The sequence below is a fragment of the Neoarius graeffei genome, chromosome 1 (genome assembly GCF_027579695.1).
Source record: "Neoarius graeffei isolate fNeoGra1 chromosome 1, fNeoGra1.pri, whole genome shotgun sequence".
Classification (NCBI taxonomy): Eukaryota; Metazoa; Chordata; class Actinopteri; order Siluriformes; family Ariidae; genus Neoarius; species Neoarius graeffei.
In genome coordinates, this window is record NC_083569.1 from 80,047,561 (window position 1) to 80,059,975 (window position 12,415).

General features: G+C 49.4%; 1 protein-coding gene across 1 annotated transcript in view; it reads left to right on the forward strand.

The window, feature by feature from the left end:
* Positions 1–2,232: 2,232 nt before the first annotated feature.
* Positions 2,233–12,415, forward strand: part of si:dkey-183c6.7 (urea transporter 2) — a 63,384-nt gene continuing 53,201 nt past the window's right edge. Inside the window, exons 1-3 of the mRNA XM_060933956.1 lie at positions 2,233–2,326; positions 11,904–12,093; positions 12,224–12,352. Of these exons, the coding sequence (XP_060789939.1) occupies positions 2,233–2,326; positions 11,904–12,093; positions 12,224–12,352 (413 nt within the window). The remainder of the gene's footprint in view (positions 2,327–11,903; positions 12,094–12,223; positions 12,353–12,415) is intronic.

Below are 12,415 nucleotides of genomic sequence, written 5' to 3' on the forward strand. Positions count from 1 at the left end.
TCTAACGGGTAGTCCACAAGTGATTCCCTGAGAGAGGGAGGAGGAGCCTGCTGCTCCTCACTCTGACGCGGAGATGACATAGACGGCTCTGTGACAGCTGCTCCCGCCAAAGTGACACCGGGACCTCCCCCTGCTGAACTACGGCAGGACCCAGTCTTCACTCGATGGCTCATTAACTCCCCGAATCCCGGCCAATCAGTCCCCAAAATTATCGAGTGGGTGAGGCGAGGATTAACCGCCGCCTTTACTCTAAATTTTTCCCCTCGTAAAAGAATGTGGACTGAGACTAAAGGGTAGCTGTGAACATCCCCGTGCACATACAACACCTTCACCCCCTGTGCTCCCCCTAATGCCTCGTCTTGCACCAGGCTTTGGTGGATTGAGGTCTGATTACAGCCAGAGTCCACCAAAGCCTGATATGTATCCCCTTGGATACTCACCGGTATGCGATATGCTCCAGCCTGATCGAGGGCGGCTCCTGGCATGTCGGGGATCCGAACCACCGCACCCACTTCCATCGCCGAGCACTGCTGTTGGAGGTGGCCCGGCTCCCCGCAGCACCAACAAACCGGCCCGGGCTTCCTCTCTGCACCGGTGCTCTGGGGCTCACTCACCTGGGGGGGGGAGAGACAGATACAGAAGGAAAAAACGGGAGGGCACCGCGGGTGCGACGGGCCGGCTGGGGTGGGGCCAGCCCCCGCCTCCGCGGTGGGGGAACAGGGCGAGGACGAGACACAGGAGGAGAGAGGGGGAGAGAGAGAGAGAGAGGGAAGAAGAGGATGTCTGCTGTCCTGCCATTGGAACAGCCACCAAATGGTCCTCCGCCAACTCGATCGCCTGATCCAGCGACGCCAGGCGGTGGCACTGGACCCACTCCGCGGTTCCCTCCGGTAAACGGGCGATGAACTGCTCCAGTACCACCTGATTGATGATCCCCTCGGTGTTGCGGTTGTCAGCCCTCAACCACTACCAGCAGGTGTCCTGGAGCTGCTGGCCAAATGCAAACGGCCGGCTGACTTCCTCCAGACGCAGAGCGCGGAAGCGCTGTCGCTGTTGTTCAGAGGTGCGCCCCACCTGGTGGAGGATGGCCTGGCGAAGGTCCGCATAGACCAGCCGGTGATCGGTGGGGAGCTGTAGTGCGGCCAGCTGCGCCTCACCCATTAGCAGGGGGAGGAGGCGCGCTGCGCGCTGTTCCACCGGCCAGCCCGAGGCCTCTGCTGCCTGCTCAAAGAGCGTGAGGAAGGCCTCGGGGTCATCATGCTGGCCCATCTTAGTGAGGGTGAGGGGAGAGGGGCCCACAGCGGCAGAGGTGGTGGACCCTGCCGACGTGAGGAGGTGCTGGAACGCCTGTTCATCTTCCTGCTGCGCCAGCACCAGGGCCTCGAACCGGTGCTCCTGCTCCTTTCGGAGGGTGACTAGCGCCTGGTGCTGACTCTGCTGGGCTGTGGCGAGGGCGTGGACCAGGTCCGCGAAAGAGGAGGACTCCATGGGGCTGTTCTTTTTCCTGTGCTCGAATCCCGGGTTTCAGCACCACTGTAGCAGTTCGTGGGGGTGGAGCACAGAAAAGACGGCAGGCCAGAATTAAGTTCCACAAGAACCTCTTTATTTTATGTCTTTTCAGACTTTAGATACTCTATCTATCCACACACACACCAGTTGTCTGGTTGGGGAGAGAGCCTCCTTCCTCTGCTCTCTCTCTCCTTATAGGGCACGGTCACTGGGGAAGACACACAAACACAGATTAACCAACATCAGGAGCAGTGATTCTGCCACTTACCTTCCCTGACTCCGCCCTCCAGTCACAGAGCGACGCTTGACCACGCCCCTGCTGCCACATATTGCTTTTCTGGAAATTTTTCCAGTAAAAATTTAGAAGTGATTTGATCTATAAGTACAGTATCACAATATGGAGCACACAGAGTTAAGAAATATTTCCTAAAACAGGATGCAGGGTGGGAGATTAACAGAAAACTGTAAAGTGGGAAAGGAAACACAAAGTGGACTTTGTTCCTTACTGTTCATGAAGGCTCAATACATTACCCAAAAACTACCTTACTGGTTTTGGTGTTCACATTAACCATCAGAGTGGCAAGGAGAACATCAGAGTGAGATAGTGACAAAGAGAGGGAGTGTATGTGAATTAGAAAGAGTGAGACACTGTCTCCAACAGAGGGAAAGAGCAAGAGAGAGACAGAGACTCAGCTGCTTGATACTTGTGGGTCTCTGTTCGTGATGTTTATGACTAAAAAAACATGCGAGCAACACCTGATCCAGAAGCTGCTGTACTGCACAGGAGAAATGGACCGCTTTCACAAGTACATGCAGGGTAAGTGTCTGTGTTATATCCCTACATACCAAAAGTTCTGTAACAGAAACTATAGACAGTTAAAGGAAATGTCCACAAAGAAACACATTAAATATGTTTATATTGAAATATTTGTCATGTATTTAGTGTTGCTGGTACTAATTTTTTAGTTAATGTATTTTCATTATTTCTGTGAGTTTTGACACCATGGGCAACATTGTTATTGCTAGTGCAGATGCAAAAGTGTTTTTCCTAAAAGAAAAAAAAAGACTTTCATTTTTTTTTATCTCAGATGTAAGAGATAATGGTCATATTTTGCTGTTAGCTCTAAAAACAAAACACATATGTCCTTCCAATGAGAAAGCTCCATAATGCAATAATCCAGTTTCACTGATATGATAGAAACCTGGCTAGTTATTCTTTTTATTCAACTGTTTGTTTTAGATTTGCCAATATGCTAAAACTTTGAGCATCAGACTCTTTTTCTGTCATTCAAGTCATCTAAAGTAAACATTATTGGCAGAACTGTGTGAGGGAAGTTACTATAAAAATTGAATACATTTATGAAAAATATGAACAATAACAGCAAAAACAATAAAGGTGAATGCAGTAACAGCAACAGAGTGTCAGCTTACTAGTGCATTTCAAACAATTAGAATATTGTGGAAAATGTTCAATATTTCCATCAGTTATTTTAGAAAGATAAACTTTTCTAGAATCATTACATTTAAACTAAAATGTTTCAAGCATTTTTCTATTTTAATTTGGATAATTATGGCCAACAAAGCAAAAAAAAAAAATCTCAAAATATGAGAATATTTCATTTTGAGTTTGAGTAAAACAGTATTGTGGCAGCAGGGGCATGGTCAAGTGTTCGTTTGTGAATGGAGAGTGAAGCTGGGGAAGGTCAGTGGCAAAATGAAAGCACCTGTTGATAATTAGTGTGATGTGTCTGTATGTTTGTTTGTAATGACAATGTACCACTTCGTATGGGTGGGTGGAGCACAGAAGGACGGCAGGCCAGAACTGAGTTCACAAAACTTTTATTGTTGCTTTTCAGCTTTCTTTCACACTCTCCCAGTCACCTGGGCACACACACACACAAGTCGTCTGGTTGGGGAGAGAGCTCCCTTCCTCTACTCTCTCTCTCCTTATGTAGGGCGCAGTCACTAGGGGAAGACACACAAACACACATTAATAGACATCAGGTGCAGTGATTCTGCCACTTACCTTCCCTGACTCTGCCCTCCGGTCACAGACCAATGCTTGACCACGCCCCCGCTGCCACATACCCCCACCACCCGACTCAGGCCGGGCGGCCATCCGGCCTGCAGCCGACACCCCCCCCCCTTGACAGTAGAGGAAGTCTGCTACGACCATCTGCACTCCCAGCCTGTGGATCACCTTGAAGTTAAAGGGCTGGAGTGCCAGATATCAATGGGTGAGCCGCGCGTTGGCATCCTTCATGTGGTGGAACCACTGGAGGGGCATGTGGTCCGAACAGAGGGTGAAAGGGGGTCCCAGCAGGTAGTAGCGGAGGGTGAGGACCGCCCACTTGGTGGCAAGGCACTCTTTCTCGATGGTGCTGTAGTGCCCCTCATGCACTGACAGCTTTCCGCTGATATACAGCACTGGATGGTACTCCCCCTCCACCTCCTAGGACAAAACAGCCCCCAGCCCTCTGTCTGACGCATCCATCTGTCACATAAAGGGGAGAGAAAAGTCAGGAGAGTGTAACAGTGGCCCCCCACACAGTGCAGCCTTCACCTCAGAGAAAGCCTGCTGGCATTGCTCCGTCCACTGGACCGGATCTGGTGCCCCCATTTTAGTCAGATCAGTCAGCGGGCTGGTGACGTCTGAATAATTAGGTATAAACCTACAATAGTAGCCAGCCAGCCCCAGGAACTGTCTCACCCCCTTTTTGGTCTTGGGCCTCGGGCAGGCCACAATCGCTGCTGTCTTGTTAATTTAGGGATGCACCTGCCCATTGCCCAAGTGGAAGCCCAGATACCGTACTTCCACCCGCCCAATCGCACACTTCTTCGGGTTGGCCGTGAGACCCGCTTGCCTCAGTGACCTATGGATGGCCCTCAGGTGTTGCAGATGCCGCGGCTAGTCATTACTATAGATTATTATGTCATCTAAGTATGTGGCAGCGTAGGTGGTGTGGGGGGTGGAGGACCCTGTCCATAAGCCGCTGGAACGTAATGGGAGCCCCAAACAGCCCAAAAGGAAGTGTAACAAATTGGTGTAAGCCAAACGGTGTGGAAAAGGCTGTTTTTTTCTCAGGATAGTGGAGTCAAGGGGATCTGCCAATAACCCTTTGTCAAATCCAGTGTCGAGTAAAAGCAAGCTGTGCCTAGTCGATCCAGCAACTCATCAATATGAAGCATTGGGTACACATTGAATTTAGACACCGCGTTGACTATAGCTAACACAGAACCGGACCGACCCGTCGGCCTTGGGCACCAAGACCACCGGGCTGCTCCAGTCACTGTGGGACTCCTCGACGATGCCCATTTCGAGCATGGCATCGAGTTCTTCCTGAACCACTTTTTTCTTGTGTTCGGGTAGCCTGTAAGGGCAGCTGCGCACTACCACCCCCGGGGGCATCTCGATGTGGTGTTCTATGAGGTCGGTGCGGTCGGGCAGGGGCGAGAGCACGTCCGAAAATTCGGTCTGCAACTGGGCAACCTCCGCGAGTTGGGTCGGGGAGAGGTGGTCTCCACAGGGGACTGGAGAGGTATGCGATGTCAATGTTCCCTTTTGAACCTCTGGCCCCAGCTCCGCCTTCTCCGGAACCACTGACACCAATGCCACGGGGACCTCCTCATTCCAGAGTTTGAGCAGATTGAGGTGGTAAATCTGTAGCGCCCCACCCCTGTCCGTTCACCTCACCTCATAGTCGGCATCCCCGACTTGCCGTGTGACCTCAAAGGGTCCTTGCCACTTGGCGATCAATTTGGAGCTCGATGTGGGCAACAGTACGAGTACTTTATCTCCCGGTGCGAACTCTCTAAGGCACGTACTCCTGTCGTACAGGCGGGTTTGCCGTTCTTGGGCCTGCTGCAAATTCTCCTGGGTTAGGTATGTGAGTGTGTGGAGTTTTGCACTTAGGTCAATAACGTATTGAATTTCATTTTTGCTCAGGGAAGGTCCCTCCTCCCAATTTTCCCGCAGTATATCTAGGATGCTGCGTGGCTTACGCTCATATAATAATTCGAACAGGGAGAACCCCGTGGAGGCCTGTGGGACCTCTCGCACTGCAAATAACAAGGGTTCAAGCCATTTATCCCAATTACGTGCGTCCTCGTAAACAAATTTTTAAATTATATTCTTGAGGGTGCGATTGAACCGTTTGACTAAACTGTCCATTTGTGGGTGATAAACGCTGGTGCAGATCGGCTTAATTCCCAATAACCCATACAATTCGCTCAGTATGCGTGACAGAAACAAGGTGCCTTGATCAGTCAGAATCTCTTTGGGGATTCCAACTCAGGAGATGACGCGGAAGAGCGCCTCCGCAATACTGCGTGCTGAGATATTGCGAAGAGGCACTGCTTCCGGGTATCGTGTTGCATAGTCCAACAGAACTAAAATAAAGCGATACCCTTGTGTTGACCGATCTAATGGCCCGACGAGATCCATCCCAATTCTTTCGAATGGGGTCTCGATTAATGGGAGATGGCGCAAAGGCGCTTTTGGAATGGCCGCTTTATTTACTAACTGGCATTCGTGGCATGCCGTACACCACCTACAGACATCGCCATGAATCCCTGGCCAATAGAACCAGCCCTTTTTCAGGCTAGTGTCTTATCCTGCCCCAAGTGTCCAGCCATGGGATTAAAGTGAGCCGCCTGGAATACTAATTCCCGGTGGCTCTTTGGAATCAAAAGCTGTGTAATTGGCTCCTTAGCCTGAGTGTCCTACGTCACTCGGTATAATCTATCCCTCATAATGGAGAATTAGGGGAAGGACGGGGTGGCGTTTGGCTGGAGTGTTTGACCATCGATTACTCTCACTTGGTCAAACACATGCTGCAGAGTCTCATCTCACGACTGTTCTAATGGGAAATCCACAAGGGATTCCCCGAGAGAAGGAGGAGGAGCCTGCAGCTCCTCCCTCTGACACGGTGATGACGTAGATGGCTCTGTGACAGTTGCTCCCGCCAATGCCACACCGAGACCTCCCCCTGCTGAACTAAGGCAGGACCCACTCTTCATGCCTCATTAACTCCCGAAATCCTGGCCAATCAGTCCCCAAAATTATCGAGTGGGTAAGGCGAGGATTAACCGCTGACTTTACACTAAATTTTTCTCCTCGAAAAAGAATGTGGACCGACACTAAAGGGTAGTTGTGAACATCCCTGTGCACACACAACACCTTCACCAATTGTGCTCCCCCCAGTGCCTCATCTTGCACCAGGCTTTGGTGGATTGACGTCTGATTACAGCCAAAGTCCACCAACACCTGATATGTATCCCCTTGGACACTCACCAGTATGCAACACGCTCCGGCCCAATCGAGGGCGGCTCCTGGCGTGTCGGGGATCCGAACCACCATGCCCACCTCCATTGCCGAGCACTGCTGCTGGAGGTGGCCCGGCTCCCCGCAGCACCAGCAAACCGGCCCGGGCTTTCTTGCTGCACCGGAGTTCTGGGGCTCACTCACCTGAGGGGGAAGAGACAGACACAGAAGTGGGAAACAGGAGGGCACCACTGGTGCAGCGAGCCGGCTGGGGTGGAACCGGCCCCCACCTCCGCGATGGGGGAACGGGGCAAGGGTGAGACACAGAAGGGGAGGGGGAGAGAGAGAGAGAGAGAGAGGAGAGGGGAGAAGAGGAAATCTGCTGTCCTGCCGTCGGAACAGCCGCCAAATGGTCCTCCGCCAGCTCGATGGCCTGATCCAGTGATGCCGGGCGATGGCACTGGACCCACTCTGTGGTCCCTTTGGGTAGTCGGGTGATGAACTGTTCCAGTACCACCTGATCGACAATTCCCTTGGCGTCGCGGTTGTCAGCCCTCAGCCTCCACCAGCAGGCGTCCCAGAGTTGCTGGCCAAACGTGAATGGCTGGCCGACTTCCTCCAGGCGCAGAGCACGGAAGCGCTGTCGGTGTTCTTCGGGGGTGCGCCCCACACCCTGGAGGACGGCCTGGCGGAGGGCCGCATAGACCAGCCGGCTGTCGGTGGGGAGCTGTAGCGCGGCCAGCTGCGCCTCACCCATTAGCAGGGGGAGGAGGCGCGCCGTGTGCTGTTCCACTGGCCAGCCTGTGGCCTCTGCTGCCTGCTCAAAGAGCGTGAGGAAGGCCTTGGGGTCGTCATGCGGGCCCATCTTCATTAGGGTGAAGTGGGAAGGGCCCGCAGCGGCGGAGGTGGTGGACCCCGCCGACGCGAGGAGGTGCCGGAACGCCTGTCGATCTTCCTGCTGCACCAGCACCAGGGCCTCGAACCTCTGTTCCTGCTCCTTCCGGAAGGTGATCAGCACCTGGTGCTGGCTCTGCTGGGCCATGGCAAGGGTGTGGATCAGGTCTGCGAAGGGGGAGGACTCCATGGGGCTGTTCTTCTCTGTGCTCCGTCCCAGGTTTCGGCACCACTGTACCACTTCGTATGGGTGGGTGGAGCACAGAGGGATGGCAGGCCAGAACTGAGTTCACACAACTTTTATTGTTGCTTTTCAGCTTTCTTTCACACTCTCCCAGTCACCCGTGCACACACACACACACACAAGTCATCTGGTTGGGGAGAGAGCTCCCTTCCTCTACTCTTTCTCTCCTCATGTAGGGCACGGTCACTGGGGAAGACACACAAACACATGTTAATAGACATCAGGTGCAGTGATTCTGCCACTTACCTTCCCTGACTCCGCCCTTCGGTCACAGACCAACACTTGACCATGCCCCTGCTGCCACAGACAAGAAGTGGATAACAGGGGGAGAGGAGTGGAGAGAGGTGCTTCTGGCCAGAGTTGTGACTGATCAGTGCATACTGTTTTTGTTCTGTCTATGTTCATTCTGAATCTGCTGGAAAGTGAGTTTTTGTTCTGTTTGAAAATAAAAAAGAAAGAATCTGAACTGTATCCACCTGCCCATCTGTTCGGCATCCGCCCCAGTCAGGGAATGTTTACAAGTATAAATACCATGTATCTCTCAGTCTAGTTCAGTACACACAACCACAATCAAAGGGAAGACTGCTGACTTGCAGAAGATAACTGTAGACTTGTCCAGAAGATCACTGACACCCTCGGCAAGGAGGGTAAGCCACAGAAGGTCATTACTGAAAAGGCTGGCTGGAAAAGCAGCACAAGCAACAGGGATGACTGCAGACTTGAGAGGACTGTCAAGAAAGGTTGATTCAAAAACTTGGGAGAGCTTCACAAGGAGTGGACTGAGGCTAATGTCAGTGTATCAAGAGCCACCACACACAGACGTCTTCAGGAAAGGGGCTACAACTGTTGCATTCCTAATATCAAGCCACTTGTATACCAGAGACAATGTCAGAAGCATCTTACCTGGCCTAAGGAGAGAAAGGACTGGACTGTTGCTTAGTGGTCCAAAGTCCTCTTTTCAAATGAAAGCATTTTTTTGTTTGTTTGGAAATCAACATCCTAGAGTGTGGAGGAAGAGTGGAGAGGCACAGAATCCAAGGTGTTTGAAGTCCAGTGTGAAGTTTCTACAGTCTGTGATGACATGGAATGCCACATCATCTGTTGGAGTTGGTCCACTGTGTTGTATCAAGTCCAAAATCAGTTCAGCCATCTACCAGGAGATTTTACAGCATGGTGGTGTAGTGGTTAGCACTGTCACCTCAGAGCAAGAAGCTTCTGGGTTCAAGCTCAGTGGCCAACAGCGGCCTTTCTTAGTGGAGTTTGCATGTTCTCCCTGTGTCTGCATGGGTTTCCTCTGGGTGCTCCGGTTTCCCTCACAGTTCAAAAGACATGCGGTTAGGTTAACATGGGGCAGCCTTGGGCTGAAGTGCCCTTGACCAAAGCACCTACTCCCCAACTGCTCCCCAGGCACTGTAGCATAGCTACCCACTGCTCTGGGTATGTGTGTGTGCTCATTGCTCACTTGCTTGTGTGTGCATGCGTGTGTGTGTTTACTGTTTCAAATGGGTTAAATGCAGAGGACGAATTTCACTGTGCTTTCACTGTCAATGCAGTCGTCTACCAGGAGATTTTAGAGCACTTCCTGTGTCCATCTGCTAACAAGCTTTATGGAGATGCCAATTTCCTTTTTCAGCAGAACTTAGCACCTGCCCACAGTGCCAAAACTACTACCAATGCTTTGCTGTACTTGATTGGCCAGCCAACTCACCTGACCTGAACCTCATAGAAAGTCTATGGGGTATTTTCCAGAGGAAGATGAGAAACACCCGACTCAAAAATACAGACAAGCTGAAGGCCACCATCAAAACAACCTGGGCTTCAATAACACCTCAGCAGTGCCACAGGCTGATCGCCTCCATATCACACCGCATTGATGCAGTAATTTGTGATAAAGGAGCCCCAACCAAATATTGAGTGTATAAAGGAACATTCTTTTCAGAAGTTGGACAGTTCTATATTGTAAATCCTTTGTTGATTGCTCTTGGGAAATATTCTAATAATTTGAGATACTGAATTTCTGATTTTCTTGAGCAGCCATAATCCATCCATCCATCCATCCATCCATCCATCCATCCATCATCTGTAGCCACTTATCCTGTCCTACAGGGTTGTGGGCAAGCTGGAGCCTATCCCAGCTGACCATGGGCGAGAGGTGGGGTACACCCTGGATAAGTCACCAGATCATTGCAGGGCTGACACATAGATACAAACAACCATTCACACTCACATTCACACCTACGGACAATTTAGAGCCACCAATCAGCCTAACCTGCATGTCTTTGGACTGTGGGGGGAAACTGGAGCACCCGGAGGAAACCCAAACAGACACAGGGAGGGAGAACATGCAAACTCCACACAAAGGCCCCCATCGACCACTGCCGCAGCCATAATCCTCTAAATTAAAACAAGAAAGGCTTGAAATATTTCACTTTATGAATATAGAATATAATAAAGTTTACCTTTTTAAGATAAGATACAGTGGTGCTTGAAAGTTTGTGAACCCTTTAGAATTTTCTCTATTTCTGCATACATATGACCTAAAACATCATCAGATTTTCACACAAGTCCTAAAAGTAGATAAAGAGAACCCAGTTAAACAAATGAGACAAAAATATTATACTTGGTCACTTATTTATTGAGGAAAATAGGGTAGGGTTGGAAAGAGAAAGCCACTGCTCTCCAAAAAGAACATTGCTGCTCATCTGCAGTTTGCTAAAGATCATGTGGACAAGCCAGAAGGCTATTGGAAAAATGTTTTGTGGATGGATGAGACCAAAACAGAACTTTTTGGTGTAAATGAGAAGTGTTATGTTTGGAGAAAGGAAAACACTGCATTCCACCATAAGAACCTTATCCCATGCGTGAAACATTGTGGTGGTAGTATCATGGATTGGGCCTGTTTTGCTGCATCTGGGCCAGGATGGCTTGCCATCATTGATGGAACAATGAATTCTGAATTATACCAGCAAATTCTAAAGGAAAATGTCAGGCATCTGTCCATGAACTGAATCTCAAGAGAAGGTGGGTAATGCAGCAAGACAATGACCCTAAGTGCACAAATCGTTCTACCAAAGAATGGTTAAAGAAGAATAAACTTAATGTTTTGGAATGGCCAAGTCAAAGTCCTGACCTTAATCCAGTTGAAATGTTGTGGAAGGACCTGAAGCAAACAGTTCATGTGAGGAAACTCACCAACATCCCAGAGCTGAAGCTAATCTGTACAGAGGAATGGGCTGAAATTCCTCCAAGCTGGTGTGCAAGACTGATCAACAGTTATCGGAAATGTTTAGTTGCAGTTATTGCTGCACAAGGGGGTCACACCAGATACTGAAAGCAAACATACTTTTACCACTCACAGATATGTAATATTGGATAATTTTCCTCAATAAATAAGTGACCAAGTATAATATTTTTGTCTCATTTGTTTAACTGGGTTCTCTTTATCTACTTTTAGGACTTGTGTGAAAATCTGATGATGTTTTAGGTCATATGTATGTAGAAATAGAGAAAATTCTAAAGGGTTCACAAACTTTCAAGCACCACTGTATACACCAAAGATATAATTAATCTGAGGAAATTTGTGGAGAAAACATTTAGTATTGATGAGTGGACCAGATGAGCATATGAACTAGTGGTTTGCCACCCAAAAAGTGGGTGTATACAGGTATTTAGTGTGGTATGTTTCAGAGATGTTTCATTATTATTCTGAAAATCAAAAGTCAAAAAGTAGATATAAAGCTATTACTCAAGAAAATCTGTGATGCAAATATTTTACAATAAACTGTACATCATCATTTTCTGCCTTTTTTCAAATGAGGCTGGAGATGGAGAAAGTTATAGCTTTCTTATTTTTTCCCGTCTAACATCTCAGAATAATTTGAAATGATAGGGTAGATTGTAAAATAGATGTGCATTTCAACTTTTCCCATTAAAAATATTATGATTGAAGCAAACCCTTGCACTCCACTGCTTTTCTGTCTCTGTCTATGAAAGATCAGGCTTTCCTCATGCAGCTGCTGGAGTGGTTATTGCGGGGAGTCTCTGGTGTGATCATGCTAAATAACCCTTTGAGTGGAGCTCTGATTCTTACTGCTCTGTCAATTGCCAGTCCTTGGCAGGCCCTGCTGGGAGGTGTAGGACTCCTCTCCTCCACAGTCATGGCAATCCTCATTGGAGAGGAACGGTGAGGGAAAACCACAGACTTTGTGCACGCATGCGCGTGCGCGCGCACACACACACACACACACACACACTCTCTGTTTGATGAAATAGTGAGACATTTTCATGGTGTGGGTGTGTTCAATGTGCCACAGAGCAGCTGTTTCCAGTGGTGAACATGGTTATAATGGGATGCTGGTGGCCTTATTGATCAGTGTGTCCAGCAGTGCAGGAGACTGGTACTGGTGGCTACTGCTGCCTGCAAGTCTCGCTGGAGCCACAACGTAAGATGCCTACATGCACACATATGTACACACATACACAGAGTCTGTGATCAGGGCCGCTGA